This window comes from Rhipicephalus microplus, chromosome X, assembly GCF_043290135.1.
Source record: "Rhipicephalus microplus isolate Deutch F79 chromosome X, USDA_Rmic, whole genome shotgun sequence".
Classification (NCBI taxonomy): domain Eukaryota; kingdom Metazoa; phylum Arthropoda; class Arachnida; order Ixodida; family Ixodidae; genus Rhipicephalus; species Rhipicephalus microplus.
Window position 1 is genome coordinate 467,768,303 of NC_134710.1, and position 20,643 is coordinate 467,788,945.

Genomic DNA, 20,643 nt, shown 5'->3' on the forward strand with positions numbered 1-20,643 from the left:
AACGCTGATGTTTGCACTTACGGCAGCTCCCCCCCCCCCCCATCTTGTTTTTCATGATGTTTTTGTCTTGGTTTTGTGCCACGAAAAAAATGGGGGCAAATGATTCAGTGCCCCCCCCCCCATTGCGAAAATCTCCTGGGCCCAGAATCCTTGAACTTAGTAGGTATGAAAATGTGTCGGTGGGGTTCTGTTGTGTTATAAATAAAAATTGTTGCTGTTTCACATCCCAAAGCACGATGTGAACATAAGGGAGGCCGTAGTGGAGGGCTCCAGAAATTTCGAACATCCGTTGTTCTTTAATAGGCACTGAAATGTCGCTGTACACAGGCCTCAACCATTTTACCTCTATTGAAAATGCTGCTGCCGCTGCCAGGATTTGATCTCAGGACCGTCGGGCGGCAGTCGAGCAACATAACTGTTTGTGTTTTAGGAAAGCAACATTTTCGCATGAGTTTATAAATGTAGGATTCAAAATAAACAGGAACCCTTGCACTTTATTAAGAGATGGGCACACTCTTCAAGGGCATTATGACAAGTTTTACTGCCATGTGATGCCCTGCATCGTTTCTTCAGTGGCTGTTAAAAAATATAATTTCTCATCGAAGGGGCTATCATTGCCAATCTTGTAAGTTGCAACTTTTTAATAGGCGCAGTAATCTGAACACATATTCTGTGCTGTTGTGGGTCCCTAAAAGGGGCCCCCACGCCCCCTATTTTCTTGCCTATTGACAGCACACTTCAAAGAAAAAGGGGTTGAGTTCCACAGCATTTAAAAAAAATGCTGTTGGGCTTCTTCAAAGCAACAAAATTTGAAAACCACGAATTTAAGCACTGAATTCATAATGAAACAGTCCATGCATAAAGCTGCTCGCATGCATATTTATTGCAGAAATAAGTGCAATGAACCAGCCCTCACTACTCGAGTTAATGGTAAAATAAGTGGACTGCATATTTCACCTTACTTCCTAGGATTACACTTGTAGTGTAAACATAGAAAGAGTGTACTGATAAGCAAAACACTTTTATGGAGTCCACGGGCAGCGCAGGAATAGCTTGTAGAAGATAGTGTCTTCAACCACCAAAGATGAGAGAAGTACAACAATGAAGCTGTTTCCAAACAGCGTACGTGTATGTCGATTGCAAAAGGCTAAGTGACGTTTTGCATTACCTCATTTTTTGGTCATTTTGAAAAAGTACTAAAATTTGCCCCGCATAATAAACATACCCCCAACTTTGCTCTGATTTTTCGAAGAAAAAAAGTGCGTTCATTATGCGAGTAAGTACGGTATCTTTCGTCGTGGCACATCTTTTTTTTTTTTTTTTCACTCTTCTCAATTGATGAGTGTGTTGTTGTGCAGGCGCTGTCCGCAGCAATTTGGTCTCTCTTCAAGGCCAAGAAGGGGCTGCTTCCAGTGAGTACAGATAGTTCGTTCAGAATTCTGCTTTGCTGAGAAGTCTATACTAAATCTAAATTCTAAGATGGTGGGCGTGTGCTGGTTTTGCAAAGCAGTGTATATGCCATGCTTTCTGTCTAAAGCACATTCAACGATTAGCTTGCTAAGGTGGATTAATTTTCCTGCTACAAGTCGCAATGTGCAGTACAATAATTAGAAAGATCACCGATTATCTTTCATTGGTGGCTTATGTTGCGAGTTGAGCAGAAGTGTAGGACCGGTGCCACTTACTGTATGCTCCGAAGATTTGCTAAAAAATGCATTGAAAGTGCAGTAAAAAAGATCCTCGCAAATTTTTTACTTGTGTTTTTGGCAAACTGTTAGCTAAAACATGCATTAAAGACTAGATATCTTAAAAATGGGGCTGAACTGAGAATTTTCTCTGGACTCGGATTCTACATTTGCTACATGTAGCTTCGCCTGAATAATTGAGAGAGTGGCCAAAGAGCATGGGAGTCTGACACTGAGTGAAGAGTTGTGTTGGCCTGAATATTTTTGCATTGATGTTCACACGACATTATGGTACCTATTTGTGTTATTCTCATTGTTTTTAGTTATATTTCTGTGCATCCTTGTACACCCACTCCTGCTATAGCGCAACTAGTGCTGCAGTATGTGTAAATAAATAAATAAATATAATGTGGCACCTCAGGAAGCAAACAGTCTGTGGGAAGGGCCTTATTGAAAAGTTTTCATGCAGCGGACTCTGCTGTACGATGGCCTCACATATTGTTGAGAAGGTTGCTTGCAAACTTCGTCATGCTTTTTTGATAGAGCAGGTTTTGTTTAAAAGGGCCTTGCAACACTTTTCGAGCATGGTCAGACAACGCTGCCATTCGGTAGTCGAGGTTCCCGAGAACACACAAGCCAACTATTATAGCACAGCCGGTGGCCTGGAATTCACAATAAATTCTCAAAGTCAACTGAAAATTGTTTTCTCTTTTCTCAAGAAATGGTGGAAGAAGCTCAAAATTCGCTCGTCACAGTCGTTCAATCAGCCATTGGGTGATTTGAGCATGGCACGCTCGGTCATTACAGGGATCGCGGCAGGAGGCTGTTACTTGTCTATGCATGCACATACGATCGCATTGGAGAGCTGCATATTAATAAAAAAAGAGAGAAAGAGAAAGTGCTCAAGGTCACGGCGTGCACATGACGTATTTGCTTTCTCCATGTCATCCCTCCCTGTGTAGCTTCCAGTGCTTTTGTGAGGACGACAGTAGAGAGAATGCAATCGCAGCGTGCAAAAAATTTTTGTAACTCCGCTTGTACCGGATGGATTCGAAATATTTTTCAGCAGTGAATTTGTGAGGCAATAACCTTTTTTAGTGGATACGTTCCGTGGCTACATAGAAAATAGTTGCAGGGCCCCTTTAAGAACTGCTCTTGAGCATCATGACCCATCTAATAATGGTTCTGTGGTGCAGTCTCATACGTATTCCAAGTAAGCACGAAGACATTTCATTCTTTCGAGCCACGCATGATTGCTTTGATGTTATCTGACTTGACACGAGCGGCTTATAAGAATCGAACACCTTTTTGCTTATTTAGAATGTGTAGAAGATCGTACCACTAATAAGTACTATCAACAGCAAGATTTTTTGGGACGTTGGAGCAACAACAAAAGCAAATTTCTTCTGTATCAGGTCTTAATGCTTGTAAATAAGCTGGTGACTATAGGTTGGAATGCCAAGTGCAGTATGGAACATTTATTTCGAAGATACATTCCCAGACAAAGCGGGAATTTAGCTTTCTCGAACATCTCGCGTCCTACAAACTTTTGCTGTTGGAAGTACTACATCCACTCAAGATGTAAATGCATCTCTTGGCTTTAAAGGGGCCCGGCAACACTTTTTGTGCATGGTCAGAAAATATTGCCGATGGGTAGTAGAGGCTCCTGACAACACGCGAGCCAAATATTGTAGTCCAGCTCGCAGCCTGGAATTCTCAATAAATTATCAAATTCAGCTAAAAATTGCTTTCTCTTTTCTCTACGAACTATGGAATATGCCCAAAAATCACACGTAGCAAGCCCATCTATTAGCAATCGGCTGATTTGAACATGGCGCACTCGCTCATTGAGAGATCGCCGCGGGAGGCCACGACTTGTCCATGCGTGCGCATGCAATCACACTGAAGAAGCCGTGCATTCGAGAAAAAAAGAGAGAGAGAGAGCTAAAGGTCACGAGGGGACCTAACGTATTTTCATCGCCCCAGCCATCCCTCTCTGCTTAGCTTCCAGCGCTTTTGTCAGGACGAGAGAAGAGAGAATGCAATTGCAGCATGCGACAAATCTTTGTAACTCCACTCGCACTGAACCGATTCTTAAAATTTATGCGGCGTTGAATTCATGAGGCAATAAGCTCTTCCAGTGAATTTATTCCATAGTTACTTCAAAAAGTGTTTCAGGGCCCCTTTAAAGGGGCACTGTGACGTAAATTAAGCATGTCATTTTCATCGCTTTTCCATGTACAGTGGTAGGCAGTGAATCCACAGTGGTCAATAAGTTCTAAGCACACAAATAGACGAGGACCCAAAAACACATAAGCATAAGAGGTGTACAGCCAAATTGTTGTATGTTTGGAGCAGAATGCAGACTATTTTTTTATTGTACCTGAGTACATGATTATTATAGATTAATTAATGAACTTCACAAGTAGTAACTAGGGGAAAACTTTCAGTGAGAAAGTTGTAGAGCATGGGTTCACAAACTGGGCTCTGGAGAACCTAGAGATGTAAAATTTTATGAAATTTTGAGGGACATGTAAAAACAGGTTTCTTCCGTGTTATTTTTCAGCAAAGTAAAAAAATTGAAAAAAAGACAGTTGTGCACAGCTCTATAAAAAACCTGACACATTCATTTTTCAACAATCAAAAGAATATAGTTATTACAATATTGCTTTAAATAAAGAAGTCCCTGTAGATAACACATTCAGTACAGTTATGTTGCAGTGCACATACAGGTTTTTGCTCGCAATCAGATCCCCTGCTAGCCAGCTGCTTAGGTTGGTGTGTGCATTTGCAGGCTCCGACATGTTTCTTTCAAGGAAGGGTGACTCATCATCTCGTAGGGAAAATTGTGTGAAAGATGAGGACAGTTAAGGCAAACATATCACACGTAGCACTGAATCTTCAGCTCTGGCTATGGGGAGCTATAAGGGGCTCGACATACTCCAAAACTTCTGCATTTTGATACTTTTGAATATATCAAAGCAGTTGTATCACAATTGGAGGACCTCTAGGAAAAGCTCCGTTTATTTCACCTTCATTCTGGTTAAAAAAAACAATAGCAAATCAATCTTATCCCACCTGCTGTCGATTTTCTTCATGCTAAATTCATGCAAAAAAAAGGTAAGGGTTTCGGCATTATGTAAAATCTTCAGTTTTTCACCAAGGCCAGAAAGGTTGAGAGCAAAAGTTGTAGAGCATCCTAAAAAACATATATTTCAGTATATTTCAGCTTCCTATTTATGTAATTATTATTTGTCACATAAGTGACATACCGTATATTGCCGATTATAAGTTGACGTTTTTTTGTTTTTTTTGTTTTTCATAAGACGACCTTTTTAAGTTCAGGGGTCGAACTATACCTGGAATTGTGAAGTTGACTTTCCTTAGGGGTTTGATGAACAGTCGTCCTCGGATTCACTACTATTCGACGCAGCGATAACATCAGCCGTGGAGGCAACGAAGTCACGGGAATTGCTATCTCGCGATGCGCGCATGCCGCTTCCGGAGCCGCACATTTTTACGATCTGCCGCGACGATCCTGAAGCTGCAGTATAGCTATGGTGGCTAGAGGAGGAGGTGTCAGCAACGGCATGTCGTGGATACATGTTTTCATGATGCATTGCCGACAGCATTGCGGCTTCCACGGTAGCGCCACTGCATCGGCACGTCTGTCGGGCAAGATCGGCAATTACACTGCCACTCGCCGCATATGGGTATCACAGTGCATTTGGCTTGCGAAGAAACATGGCATGCATTCATCGCTCGCTAACAATTTGGCATACAGTCAAACCTTGTTATAACGAAGACAAATGGGGAATTGTAACTGCTTCATTATAACGATAGTTATAGCGCGAGAACAAAACGACGACACAAAGACAAGAAGGACACGAAAGACACGAGCGCTAACTTCCAACTGAGTTTATTGCGCTGAGCACGAAAATATATAGAGAAGACAGTAACCATGTGATAAAAACCATATGGCACAAAGAGCAGAACATGAGTAAGAGAAAAAACAAAAGACAAAAAACAAAAGCACAGAAACACTGCAAAGAAAAATTTATAAGAAAACGAAACAGAAAAGTAAAGATAATATAACTACTTGCGCGCACCGAAATCTTCGAGAAACCTGAGTTCCTTCTCGGACAGAGCCACGGAGGGCTTGCTAATACAAGGCACCTGTTCGCGTGCCATCTGCGCGGCCTCGACAATGACTCGGGTGCGCTCATCTCTGTGCTTGTATAGCGTCATTTTGTCTTTGAAAAGGGGCGCACAATTGCACTCAGTGCAGTGCTGAGCAAGAAAACGATCTTTCCCATTTCTAACATTGTTAGCGTGTTCTCTCAGCCGATCGTTCAAACACCTTCCGGTCGTTCCGACATAACAAGCACCGCATGAAAGGGGGGTCCTATAGACAACTTCCTGGGAGCAGGCCGCATACCTGTTTCTTTGTTGAACTCTGCATTCTGTTGATGACTGCGTTTTCAGGGGGTTTGTAGATTTGGTGAGGCTGATTAATTTGAACCTTACCAACTAGCCCAAGCTGCCACACGTCTAAGTTTCATTATAACCATTAGTTTCTAATAGCCAATACCCATTTCTACCAGCAATTAGCCAGCAAGGAGAATGTACACACCAACAAATATCACAGCAGCCCACCGCACAGAGAAAAAGGGCCATCGGAAAGCAAAAGATGGCAAGATAACAAAGAACAATGCACTTTATTTCCGCCAAATTCAGCACACCAGCTGGAAGGTCGCTTCGAAGAAAATATTGACTTTGCCGACTCTTTCTCACGCAGATGAGTGCTTTTTCAGCTGCAGCAGCTATTTCGAGTCCGTCCTCGCCGTCATCGTAAGCACCAAAGAAGCAGCACAGCAGGTCTGTCGCATCCAGCGCTTGAAAGGGCGTCGGGTTCGCCAACATTAGGCTCCGGGGTGTCGACACATTCGTCGCTATTTCCGTGTCACTGTTTTGTTTTCATTCGGCACAATTTCCGCATCTGACTTCGGTTGTCGCCGCTTCAGCATCGGCACCGATGTACATGCAGAAAATGTCGCAGTCAGGCACAACGCCGGCGTCAAGGAGAACGTCCCAAAACATCTGGGCCTGGTCGCCCGCAGCACCCAATGATATCGCCGAAATCTTCGGCCACTTTTTTTTTTCTTGACTCCAAACTCAACGACTTTTGAAATTGCCGACTTTTGCTTGATCGTTTATTTTGCGCTTACGTTTTCCGCTGCCATTGTCCATCTCGTGCCTAGCGGCAGAAACTGATAGAGGTGGTGTTACACTTCCACAGCGAAGGACTAGGACGAACACCATGATCACCACTGCGCCAGCGGTGCGCAAAGCCCTGGCGCGGAGCTGAAGAGGAGAAGAAGGTCAGATGCGCAGGTGGGTCAATGAGTTATACAGGAGAGGGGAGGCCGGCTGACGCACACGCTCACAGAGTTGCTGCTCGGGCGAGTCCATTAGTTCCTGAAGAAAAAGGAGGCAGGGAGACTCGCTCCCACACACGTGTTGGCAGGCCGCAGGCGGCTTCCAGGGAGCGCAAGGCGCGAGTTTTAGAATTACCGCGGTCGTGATGAGACGTAAACCGTCGCGCACTCTAAGATATTGAATTGACGTATACCAAAATGATCAGTAAGTACTTATTGGAGACGAAGAATAGTTCGTTATATTCATTGCAAGAAAATGTTTGCTTCGCTAAAACAAGATTTTAAATACATGAGCGTCTATAGAAATTTTAAGGGGAATTACAATTGCTTCGTTATATTCATTAGTTTGTTATATCCTGCCTCATTGTAAAGAGGTTTTGCTATGTTTATCTGTCGCAAAAAACTTGACATGCATCTCTCGCTCACGGAAAACGTGACGTTTATTGTTCGGGAAGAAAGTGACGTGCATTTAGTGGATAGCGTGCCCTAACAGCACTTGCTGACTAGACAATTAAAAAATTAAGAGTTCCCGCAAAGCACCATGGGCGTTCCACGGAAAAGCTGGTAGCGCCGTGTGGGCTGGCAACACTTCACACGGAACTAAACCACCTCACCAGTCACATGCGCCCACAAGTCTTATGTCACGCACTGGTCCCGTTAATTATGGAGGCGATCGCCGGGCTAATTCCAAGGGCCGAAGTATCGGCCCCCCGAACCGCACCACGAAAGCGTGGACAATTTAGAAGTGGTCCTTTTTGGCGCGCCAGCGGACGCCGGCTGTGGCCCAAAGAACAAGTCAGAGCCCAGAGTTGATAAACAAAAACAGAATTATATTCTCAATAAAGGCAGATCAAAACAACACACAAGTATGCACACTCCACAACAGTTGAGTACAATATGTCACCAAACAAACAACGTACTACACAGTACAATCAGCCACACTTGAAACAACGGACACAGACAACAATACGCACTACAATGCAGTCGCATGCATTGAACAACCAAGACACTTAAAGACTAAAGAGATAGAAAACCTATTCAGTCCAAAGTTCTTAGAACCAAAGTCTAGATGATACTCTTCCGAGAATCACTCACTCAAAGTCCAGCGTTGTTGTCGTTCCGCAGCCCTCGAAGTTTCTCTTCCAGGAAACCTCCCGTCTTCAATAGGCCACTCTCCAAGCTTCAAACTTCTTCGCCGGAACACGTCGGCTTCACACACGCAGCTGTTGCCACGCGTCTTCGCTCGATAGCGGTAAACACACACTCTTGCCTGTAGCTCGAGTCGTCACCCCTCAGGTGGAAATCATCTTCTTCTCCTGCTTTGTCTCCACGGACAAAACCTTCGCCGACTACACGGCGAAATCCCTACACACTCTGGCGCTAACTTCCGTCTTCTCCTGCTCTCTCGTCTTGGCTGCTCGATTAAATACCTTCCGCGCGAGATTCCAGAAGGTTCTCGTCATTTCGTCGGCGCGATACGCAGCGAAGGCTGGGGAGAGGGCGAGACGGTTGGAATGCCCTTCGCGATGGATGACTCAACCCGGCGTGACCACGCCTCTTTCGTTCTAGAAATTTCGCGGGCTTGCTCGGCCGCCGATGTGGGGTGAGGAGGTTCGTCGGCGAAGCCACGCTTCCGAGGGGAGAGCGCGCGCCCGGGGAGCCTTGGATGTTTGTTTTCTTTTTTTTTCTTTTGACCTCCCGGCGTCTCTCCCGCGCGTTATCGCAAGAATTTGGCGGCGCGCCCATTTTTAGCGCTCGTTCTGTGACACTGCCCCCCACTTTCAGAATATTATCTCATAATATTCAAAACCACACAAACGAGCGCGAACAGTCACCACACACTTAAAGACTGTAACATAGTCCGTCGCTCATGGCACGTCACATTCACAATATACCACTCAATACGATTGGACATTACAATTCAATCTCACACACATGAAATATAACCACAGGTACATGAGTACAACGCTTCATCACACATTCCAAACAATACAAACGTACAAAGTTCTGTCTTTACAACAATTATACAACACTATAGATCACAGCACAAACACTTCGACACTTGTGGCACAGGATAACACAACATTAACACAACATATGGCACTCAGCACTGCCAAACACATTCTGATTCGACTTCAGCACTTATCCTGTGTACTTTGAGCGGCGCTTGCGCCCTTTTTGGCGGTGCTCGCTCGATCTCTTCTTGTTTTTCCTTGTTCTTTTTCGGCGAGCCTTTTCCAACGACGGTATCTCAGGCGGCGTCTCGGCCATCGTTGTCACTTCCGACACCGTTAACGGGTCATAACATTCGACGGGTCCTGTCTGTTTATTTACCAGCTTGTTCATGTCTCTACATTTGTTCCGGCTGGCCAACTCCGTCTCCTTTACGCTGTCGGTCGGTTGGGGTCGTGCCGACGTACGTCCAGCTGCCCAGCGCGTGAACTCATTCAACACGATCGTCTTCTCACTCGCTGTCTCTTGGGCCGCGGCTTCACCTTGGGCTCTAGTGAGATCCGTCACGGGATGCTTCTCCACTGTATCTCGCGGTCGCTGGGTTGGCGAGGGCTCTATCTTAGGGTCTTCTCCCAAGCATTCTGGATCATTCGGTCCTCGCGCCCCGTCGATGTTTCCGATGACAAGGTCGTAAAGGGGGGTCGTCATGCATAAAGCAGTAACCTTCCCGCTGAAGTACGGGGTTTCAACCTCAATCTCTGCTTCGGGAAGCATCCGAACCGTACGGTCAATTAGGCAAACCGGTTTCATTTTGCCTGTTAACTCACTTTCCCGTACCAAATTTTTCCGCACGATAACAGTGGAGCTGCCGGTATCTCTTAACACTGTAACCTTTTTGTCCGCAACTTTTCCAGGCAGCGTTGGCATTCCCTTCGAAACACCGGTTGGCTGTTTTGCCATTACCGCACCCACAATAGGAATTTTCTCCCCACTTTTCAACTCTACGAATCCATCTGTGACGGCCTTATCATCGGATTTCGGTGCTGCTAGCACACAGGACACCTGGTGAGTTTGACTCGCTCCGTTTCGACATGCGTCTGCTTTGTGCCCAGTCTGACCACACTTAAAACATTTTACTGCCGTAGGGCTCGTAAAGATCGTTCGACAGTTTTTCGCGCGATGACCCACTCGGTTGCACAGAAAACATCGCGGAATGCTCTCTAGTGCACGCTTCTTTTCTTCGGGAGCCAATTTCTTCGAATCATCGGGACACTCCTTCTTGACTTTGGCCAAATTAGTGCCACCTTGCGCTTCCAAGAATTGATCAGCTAATTCAAGCATGTCTTCAAGTGACTTAGCTCTCCTCTCTTTCAAGTACAGCGACAGGCTTGGGTGGCAACTAGTAAAAAATTGTTCCCTAATTAGGAGCTCTCTAAGCTCATCGTACTCCTGTGCTGTCCCTGAATGTTCAATCCATCTGTCGAAATAATGGCAAAGTCGGGCGGCATACTGCGTAGCCGTCTCACCATCAGCTGGCTTTCCTGTCCGAAATCTGTCCCGGAAACCTTCTACAGTAAATCTAAATCGCTTCAGCAAAGCAGCTTTCACCTTTGCGTAGTTGGCTGCATCGGTCGGCGTCAGCCTACCGTACACACTGAGCGCTTCACCACTCAAGCAAGTACTCAAAGCAGTTGCCCATTGGTGTTCCGGCCAATTCTGGCTTTTCGCAATCGTCTCAAATCGGTGAAGGTACGCGTCAAGGTCGTCCTTCCTTTCATCAAACGCTACGAGCAGCTTGCTTAGGTTCAAGCGGAAGCCGTGGTCCTCCCGTTCGCTGCTTTCAACTCTAGCTTGGACGGGAGTTTCACTTCGCTGTTGCAAACGGAGCCGCTCGAGTTCCATCTCGTGCTGTCGCTGCCGTTCCCTTTCCTCTCTTTCTTCTTTCGCCCTCTCAGCTGCCAGTCTTTCTTTTTCCAGCTCCAACTTCAATTGCAGCTCTCTTTCTTCTTTCAGCTGTCGCTCCCTTGCCTCTCTTTCTTCTTTCAGCTGTCGCTCCTTTGCCTCTCTTTCTTCTTTTCAGCTGTCGCTCCTTTGCCTCTCTTTCTTCTCTTGCCCTTTCAGCTGCCAACTTTTCTCTCTCCAATTCCAACTTCAATTGTTGCTCTCTTTCTTCCTTCAGCTGTCGCTCCTTTGCCTCTCTTTCTTCCTTCTCTCTTGCAGCTGCCAACCTCTCTCTCCAACTCAGCCGCTTTTTCTTCCTTGGCCCTCTCAGCTGCCAACCTCTCTCTCTCCACCGCCTCTTTCTCCTTCTGGCCTACCCATTTCCGTAGTTCGGCGCCGGAAAGACCCTTCTTCTCACCAAGAGCGACTAACTTTTCGAGATCCATTGTGTCTCGCAAATAAAACCTTGCCGCGTGTAAAAAGTATCTGCCTAAATCAGTCTATCGGAACACTCCTCTGCACTGGGTCACGAGAACACTGAACAACACACAAAATCGTTCCGATAGCACTATCACAACTCGAGGCTCTTTCTCACTACTTTGGACACACTGTGCACCAAAGGTCCTGTCGCGGACGCCAGATTAATTGTCACGCACTGGTCCCGTTAATTAGGGAGGCGATTGCCGGGCTAATTCCAAGGGCCGAAGTATCGGCCCCCCGAACCGCACCACGAAAGCGTGGACAATTTAGAAGTGGTTTTTTTTGGCGCGCCAGCGGACGCTGGCTGTGGCCCAAAGAACAAGTCAGAGCCCAGAGTTGATAAACAAAAACAGAATTATATTCTCAATAAAGGCAGATCAAAACAACACACAAGTATGCACACTCCACAACAGTTGAGTACAATATGTCACCAAACAAACAACGTACTACACAGTACAATCAGCCACACTTGAAACAACGGACACAGACAACAATACGCACTACAATGCAGTCGCATGCATTGAACAACCAAGACACTTAAAGACTAAAGAGATAGAAAACCTATTCAGTCCAAAGTTCTTAGAACCAAAGTCTAGATAATACTCTTCCGAGAATCACTCACTCAAAGTCCAGCGTTGTTGTCGTTCCGCAGCCCTCGAAGTTTCTCTTCCAGGAAACCTCGCCGAAGTTTCTCTTCCAGGAAACCTCCCGTCTTCAATAGGCCACTCTCCAAGCTTCAAACTTCTTCGCCGGAACACGTCGGCTTCACACACGCAGCTGTTGCCACGCGTCTTCGCTCGATAGCGGTAAACACACACTCTTGCCTGTAGCTCGAGTCGTCACCCCTCAGGTGGAAATCATCTTCTTCTCCTGCTTTGTCTCCACGGACAAAACCTTCGCCGACTACACGGCGGAATCCCTACGCACTCTGGCGCTAACTTTCGTCTTTCTTCTCCTGCTCTCTCGTCTCGGCTGCTCGATTAAATACCTTCCGCGCGAGATTCCAGAAGGTTCTCGTCATTTCGTCGGCGCGATACGCAGCGAAGGCTGGGGAGTAGGCGAGACGGTTGGAATGCCCTTCGCGATGGATGACTCAACCCGGCGTGACCACGCCTCTTTCGTTCTAGAAATTTCGCGGGCTCGCTCGGCTGCCGATGTGGGGTGAGGAGGTTCGTCGGCGAAGCCACGCTTCCGAGGGGAGAGCGCGCGCCCGGGGAGCCTTGGATGTTTGTTTTCTTTTTTTTTCTTTTGACCTCCCGGCGTCTCTCCCGCGCGTTATCGCAAGAATTAGGCGGCGCGCCCATTTTTAGCGCTCGTTCTGTGACATCTTATTATGTCTTTTTGCACTCATGCCTGTTCGCCATTTATGCATGTTGCCTCGCTTAAGAACAGTGGTGTGCGAGATTGGCGAAGCTGTTCAAGGAACACTAAAATGCCACCAGTACGCCGGTGACAGTACAGCGCTGCTTTCAAGCAGCAAGCGATCCTTTACACAGAGTTAGCAAGCAACTTAAAAGCAGTGCGGAAGTTTGATGTGTCGGAAAAGTGTGCGAGGTAAATGGAGAAAGCAAAAGACCAAGATCTTTGCATGCTCTGTGACACGCCATTCTTTTAGCGGACCGAAGTCTGGATGACACCCCGCCATTGAAAAGGCGATTCGAAATTAGGTTCACGACCATAGAAGCAAAAGCCTGAGGGTTTGGTACGATGATATTGAAGCAAAAGCGCACATTCTCACGAAGGGTGTGTGCATCCCACTCACTAAGTTCAAAATATCAAAGAAATTGGTCCAGAACTTTATGAAACATAGCAGCCTGAGCCTTAAGATGATGCACAACTGCATGCCAAAGGCTGCCCAAAGCCTACGAAGAAAAACGGCACGCGTTTCTTCGCTACGTGAGTGACCTAAAGGCAAAGCATTCATGCCAACCGACATGGTCTGCGCGGTGTTTTCCATGCGCGGCATCTCAGTACCATTAGCACCCCTTCCAACTGCGACCAGCAGCGGGGGCTCATTTGATAGCAATAACCATGACTGATGCATCCTTCTCTCAAGAACGACAAGATGTAAGCGATATTTTACGGTCAAATAAATGTGTCTTAGCATCACTCCCTTGGCATCACTCCCTTACTTACTGGTAAGCTATGGCCGCAGCATGAGGCTGTGTTCGGAATCAATTTTTTAGGGGCAAAGATCCTTAAGGCGTGGGTCTGTCCATCCCTTGTATGCATGTAGTAGTACGTAGCCACCAGTAGCACATACCCGCTTTAGAGCTGGTATGTGCCACAGGGTACGCGAGACGGGAGATGGCGGTACTTGGAGTGTTCACTAGATGGACGAACGAACGAACGGACAGAGAGACTAGCAGACGGACGGATGCATGGATAGAAGCGCGGATGTACGGATGGATGGATGCACGAACAGACAGACAGACAGATAGATGGACGGACTTACAGATAGACGGATGGATGCGTGGATGGATGCATGGATGGCCGTGCGGATGGATGGAAGCAAAAACGAACGGACGGACGGAAGCACGGACGGGCTGATGGACGCTTCGTCCCACTCATCATTATTCAGTTCGTGGATATGCTGTGATTTCTTATTTATTTTTTTTGCCTAGAAGGGGTTGCAAGCGTAGGGGTCTACTTATAATCGTAGTCGACTTATAATCGGCTATATACGGTAGTAATGGAATGTGCATGCAAGTTTGGTTTACAGTCAATAAATTCTAATTTAAATTGTGTTTTCGTTTTTACTCTTTGCTAGTGGGAGTGGAGCCTCCAGTGTCATGCTCAGCTTAGGAACAGCTCTTGCAATTTCAGATGGTTTCATTTAATAGAACCCTTGTGTTTGAGAATAACCTGTTTTTGGTGTGCAGTTCTCCCAAGGCTTTTTCTCCCACTACTACGCCCTGATGGAACAGATCGTGCCTGTGCTTGCCTGGGGCTTTCTGGGCACAGACAGTGACCTCAAGGATATGTGCGAATTTTTCAAGGTATGCCTATTACTGACTGCATCCTCTCATAGGAGTGCGATTGATCAGTTCATGAAACTGCTCAACAGTGTCCGGTTGTCCTAAAGTGCTGCTGGCTTGCTCAAGGGCTAACCAGATGTGACACACCTCATTTTAGTGCAGGCAATGACTACTAAAGAAATGGCACATTTGGCAACCTTTTTCTTTCTTTTTCTTTCCTTCTCTTTTTCCTCTCTCTCTTTTTTCTCTTTTTCCGCTACAACAAAGTAGGATAGGGATGAGACTATAATTCGGGGTACTGTGGCACAGCGATAAAAATGAAAGCCAACCTTTTTTTGTTTCATTTTTTTCTTCATGCATTGCTATGCAGTACCCCGAATAGGGATGCATCAACTCATCGAAAATCAAGAATCAAATGTAAATTTCTCGCAAACAATTTGGCACATAATGGCAACAAGCGGCATGATGGAGACTCCTGTTGCTCAAGTTTGTCGCTTTCTGGTGAGACTGGGACATGAGTCACAGTTGCAGGCAAGGCGCTGAGGTGGCAGCACGTGAGGCTTTGCTATCCGTTACGTTTAGTTGCAATTGCTGTTCTGATGGACTTTCACTTACACAAAAACCAAGTCTTCAAGGAAAGGTAAGGAAATTAGATTTAGAGTGTACAGTCTCTCCAGTGAGGATACCTGAACCAAAACGCTTGCAGGAAAAGGGAGTGGAAAGGAGGTTGAGTGAATGATTAAAGAAAAACACTAGCAACAAAAGTTTGCCATGGTGAGCGGCTTAAGGGGAGATACTGGTCCGAAATTGTTTGTTTTTTGTTTTCAGTATATTCCAGCTGAAATTTTAATTGCTACGTGAATTTTTCACAGCTGAAAACAAATGTGCAGTTAGTTTTTTGCTATAACTTTTAGATTTCTAAATATTGACTCTTACATAAAATTACATTGTGCCCAGCCTACTGACATCTTACTCATAAAATATTGCTACAGGTTTGATATGACAGCATTATATGAAGGCCAGGGAGTGCAACAAAACTACAATTTTATCTTTAGTTCATTAGATCATCAGAGTTATGACCTTAACAAGTATATTCATAATAAATCTGAAACTGTTGCTCAGCTTTGTTGCTAATTAAATCATTATTCTAAATATGTCACAATTTTGGCTTTAAAATTTACTGTACTTCACACATATAAGCCTGTATAATGAGCTTTTTAGCTTAAAAAATGATGAATCGATGTTAGGGTAGTATGTTCACCTTTAAGTGATGCTTTGCGGCACTCAGTTTTTTCCTGATTAGTTGTTTTTTTGGCTTAGCACTCTTTTAGCGCCGTGAAACCATTTTTGCAGGTGGTTGCATACAAATGAATACATTATACATTACATTAATGCTGCATAGGACCCCTCTACTGCAATGAAACCACTTTTATAAAAGTTATATGCGGGCTAATATACACCTATTCGTTCATCTCAAATACTTCGAAATTTTCAATAATTTAAATTCAAATCGAAGCAAATTCGAATACTGTAATTTTCGGACGAATATTCGAAGCATTCAAATATTCACCAAGCCTACTGTTTTTTTTTTTGGTTTTGTTCCACTAATCAATGTACAGATGAGTCCACTGTTACAGGGAACACCAGAACGCATGTCGTCTGCTCGGCGCGACGCCTGTCGGCTTCGGCAACTAGTTTGGCGCATGAGCAGTTAGCGCTGTGGGGGGTGCTCATTTGTCGTCTGCTACAGTTGCCACCGCGCTCCGGAACGGCGCGAAGCGCGGCCGATGTCGCAAAACTGTGAAAATAGTCGCCTTCCTTGGAGCTAAAAGGAAAATGACGGGAATGATCTTTAATCAGATAAATGTGACCGGACACATTAGCCAAACTGCTGTCTTTCGTTCACCTTCTCGTCAGATAGAGAATCATGCACTTCGAAATCATTCACCTTCCAGCGAGCGTTGATTGTGGCGATTCTTCAATGGCTCGAGTAGCAGATGTCGAGAGGCAGCATATTGTTGAATTGTGGCTATGAAACTACAGTCAACGCGCTATTTCAAAATTTACGCACAGGCCACTTAAAACAGTGGACCGCTGTATTCAAGCATACAAGGTCGACCAACGGATAAAGGACGCTCTTCGGAAGCCACGGCGTAGCTGCTGTAGTGGACAGCCCTAGGAGTTCTGCTCGAGAGATTAAAGCCAACCTTCGGCTGAACGCTTCGAAAAGCACTGTGACATACCCCCTGTATCCGGCAGGTCTGAAAAGCTGAACAGCAGCACAGAAAGTTCGGACCACTAACAAGGCCAAGCGAATTCAGTTTGCCCAGCGCCATGCAGGCTGGACTCAGCAGCACTGGAAGAAGGTAACAGTTACAGACGAGTCCACCTTCATGACCTGTTAGGACCAGAAGGCACGTATATGGCGTCATGACTGCACACGATAAGATATTGTTGTACTAAAAGGCAGCTCCTTCAAAGAATTTTCGCCTAAACTATCGATGGTTAAAAACTTGCGTATGTTGCTCGAAATACCATATATGAGCAATGGCACATTACATCACACTGCACGGTTCGTTCTCCAATGCAACAGATACAACAAATTCATGAATGATGATGATGAATCAACATTTATTGGGCCCACATTGTTGGTAGTGCACGCAGGCACTAGACGGGGTAGTTTCCTAGTTGTGGGACCCGTATGTATCCAGCAGCTCCTGGCCCCTGTCCGTCGGCGCACTTGAGTCGGTAGGGCGGGAAGACTGGCGCAAATTATCATGCTTGCGGTTTTATGAAGCTATCTCTACTTTTATTACGAGGCAGCTTTGCATGAGACCAGCTCAACACTCGATGTTGGAGTAATAGAGAATGAGCTGATACAGCGTCTAACATACAAATAACAGTGTTGATGGTTTAAAAAGTAGAGTAACAAGTTCTAAGTTTAATTAATAGAAGCAGTATTTGCATTCCCTGACAGATTTTGAGAAACTAATGGATGCCATTTTCTAATAAAATTTTACAGCAAGCATCATTCTCAGTGTGTACCTGGAGTGCTTACGGGAATGACAACGGCACATTTTTCCTGGTGATAACCTGAAACTTCAAAACATATGTGCGTCATGGTAACATCCACACGTATTTGTTGCTGAAATCTGTACAGCTGCAGAACTGCAATGTGTTACAAACACCAATATGTTTCCACATTGTGTTTATCAATATGAATTCCAGCAAATGATAGTTAAAGGCACTTGTAAAGTCTTTGTTCAGCTTACGCACTGTAGCAGCTAGAATCTTTATTTCTGCACAAGAAATCCACCCTCCACAAAGAAAAATATTTCTCGATATAGCTATGCTACAAAGACACGTTCGCAAAAAAAGTAGTCATGCTTCTTTAACCAAGAACAATACCAATGAGGTAGTATTTTACACGATCTAATTACATTTCAGCTTTGTGAAGCTTTCTATCTAAGCCTGGCCATGCAGTCCACGGACAAACTTCTAAGCGCGAGGACGGCTGGCTTCGCGCCAATCCAGAGCACGGCCACAACTGATAGCAGACGACAACCGAGCACCGCCCACAACGCTCACTGCTCCATCTGACCACTACGTCAAAAGATATTGTGGGAAATGGCTTAGGGTGTGATGAAAAATGATGTTTTGAGAAAAGATAAAATAATAAGAGTATGCTGAGCATTTATATTTAACAAGGAGAGGCGTGAATTGGTGTACTAACCTTGTTAGAAGCCTCCATGAATGTAGTCATCATAGTTCGTTCTCATTATTGCACTTCCTATTTAAGGCATGTCTGAAGCTTTCAGCATGCTCATGTTTCTTCTCTGATGCCACTAGTCGGCGACTGTCCTTTTCCGAGCATCTTTAAGCAGCCACAGCCCTCTGCTGCATGTGCAGCTCCTTCAGTGTGGCGGCATCCGTTTTGCCAGCGTTGAACCCTGCGATGGCTTTGGCCACAACAGCTTCAACGATGAAAAGCGACACGTGCTTGTTCTCGGACACAAGTGACCTGGTGATTGAGTGCACGCTCTTGTTTGGGTTCTGCGTTCTGCCTCACTGACAACGCTTCGGGAGTCTTTTGTCAGAGAGACGCGCTTAAACAGGCCGCAGGGCATCGAGAACATACTCCGGCAGGTTGTAACGATGTTTCGGAGGAGTCCCCTGCTCGGCAGCAGCCCTGATATGCTTGCACCATGACTCTTCACCACTTGGGCAATGAGAATGCTGAGAGTTTGCATCACTAGATGCTGCGCGACAAAAGGTTGTCCAGACAGCATTATGCATGGACTCAATGTTTTCTTGGTTACTTTGCAGAGCTCATCCATAATACAAAGTGAGCTCTGTGACCAGCTCACCTGTCAGTTTGCCCTTGCCGCCAAGGCTTGGCTTTCTGTCGTCTCTTTGTTTCTGCAGGAGGTTTCAAAGAGCTGTGCCCATGCGATTATGCACATGGTTGACACAGCCCTCTTTTTCTATTGGCACGAAGCCATATACCTGTGCGCCCCGCCGCGGTGGTCTAGTGGTTAAGGTACTCGGCTGCTGACCCGCAGGTCGCGGGTTCAAATCCCGGCTGCGGCGGCTGCATTTCCGATGGAGGCGGAAATGTCGAGGCCCGTGTGCTCAGATTTGGGTGCACGTTAAAGAACCCCAGGTGGTCAAAATTTCCGGAGCCCTCCACTACGGCGTCTCTCATAATCATATGGTGGTTTTGGGACGTTAAACCCCACAAATCAATCAATATACCTGTGCCTTCTGCAGACTGTTGGAGGCCCGGCTGTCTTCATCACACAACATGGTTGTGTAGCGAAGCTCATGTCTCTCCAATGAGCGGCCAAACAAAATGTGCGGCCTCCACCTCCATTTGTCTTGGCTTACTGGAAGCATTCTTTTAGTAACAGTCGCCAGGTAACCACTCCGCATACCTTCGGTTGCCCTCCTTCGGCCCTAGCTGGCAGCCCAAGCAAAAGTTTGATTGGACAACAAAGCCAAGCACATAACTTGTGGATAGTTCAATCACACGAGTATGGGATGAGTGGCCCCTGGTTAACCAAGTCCCATCACCGGAAACTGCAGTGCTTCCAGGATTTCCATGGTTCGAATCGTAATACACTGTTTTCACGATGCTTGCACAATCGTCAACAACACAGCAGTGGCAGCCTTCTGCGTTGCAGGGTTTCTTTTCAGTTTTATGTAGTTCTGGTACGTCTTGGTATGCAGGCCGTTCCGTGAAATATTTGCAGCACACTGAGGCCCTCAGTGGGCTGCATATGACTGTGATCGATCACTTTCGTGAAAATACTGCAACGTTTGATGGGTCATTCGATGTGCCATGTTTCAGAACCAAAGTCAAAAGTACTACTTTTCTTTTCTCGAAACAAGTACAACCAAACACTACTTGTGCACACATTCGGAGCCTATGCTTTCGTTCTTTTCATGTCAAAATGAAATGTGACGGACTGCAGAAAAAGTTAACTATTTAATTACATACTAACTAAATTACAATTGTCAGCATTGCTCTGTGGTTGAACGCTGTACTATACAGCCACGGAGAGAATCCATGTTCGGACCCCCCCCCCCCCCCTGCTACCGTAATTACTCGAATCTAACGCGCATCTTTTTTCCGGTTAAGCGAGTTCATAAATCGCATGCGCGTTAGAATCGAGTACGAAAAAAAAAAAATGAATACGGTCATTCTATTGCCATCGGCATTTCTAAAATGGCCGCCCTCTACGTGCGTCGGCATGGCGCGTCGGCCATTTCTGCCTATGTGTTTCCCATGTGCGGCACTTCGTACGTGTGCTGAGGAGTTCGTCATCTTGTAGTGCATTAGCGTCGACGGCATGGAAGGGCCGACTCCAAAAACTCGAGTGCACCACGATGCCGCTTTTAAAAGAAAATTCATCGCGTGTGCAGAAACGGACGGAAATCAGGCCGCATCGCGGTCGTTCGTAGTTCCCAAAACGTGCGTGCGGGACTGGCGGAAACAAAAGCAGAAGATTGTCGACAACAAAGCTTCACGCAAAGCGATAGTTATAGCGTGAGAACAAGACGACGACACAGAGACAAGAAGGACACGAAAAACACGAGCTGTGTCGTCGTTTTGTTCTCGCGCTATAACTATCGTCATGCTATACCAACGCCTCCTCTAGAAAGATG

The 20,643-nt window shown here is 45.8% G+C and overlaps 1 protein-coding gene across 3 annotated transcripts in view; it reads left to right on the top strand.

Annotated features, from left to right (window-relative positions):
* Positions 1-20,643, top strand: part of Miga (mitoguardin) — a 109,697-nt gene that overhangs the window by 83,431 nt on the left and 5,623 nt on the right. For all 3 annotated transcript variants that reach the window (XM_075880756.1, XM_075880758.1, XM_075880757.1), the window contains 2 exons: positions 1,359-1,412; positions 14,380-14,496. In XM_075880756.1, coding sequence (XP_075736871.1) covers positions 1,359-1,412; positions 14,380-14,496 — 171 coding nt within the window. The remainder of the gene's footprint in view (positions 1-1,358; positions 1,413-14,379; positions 14,497-20,643) is intronic.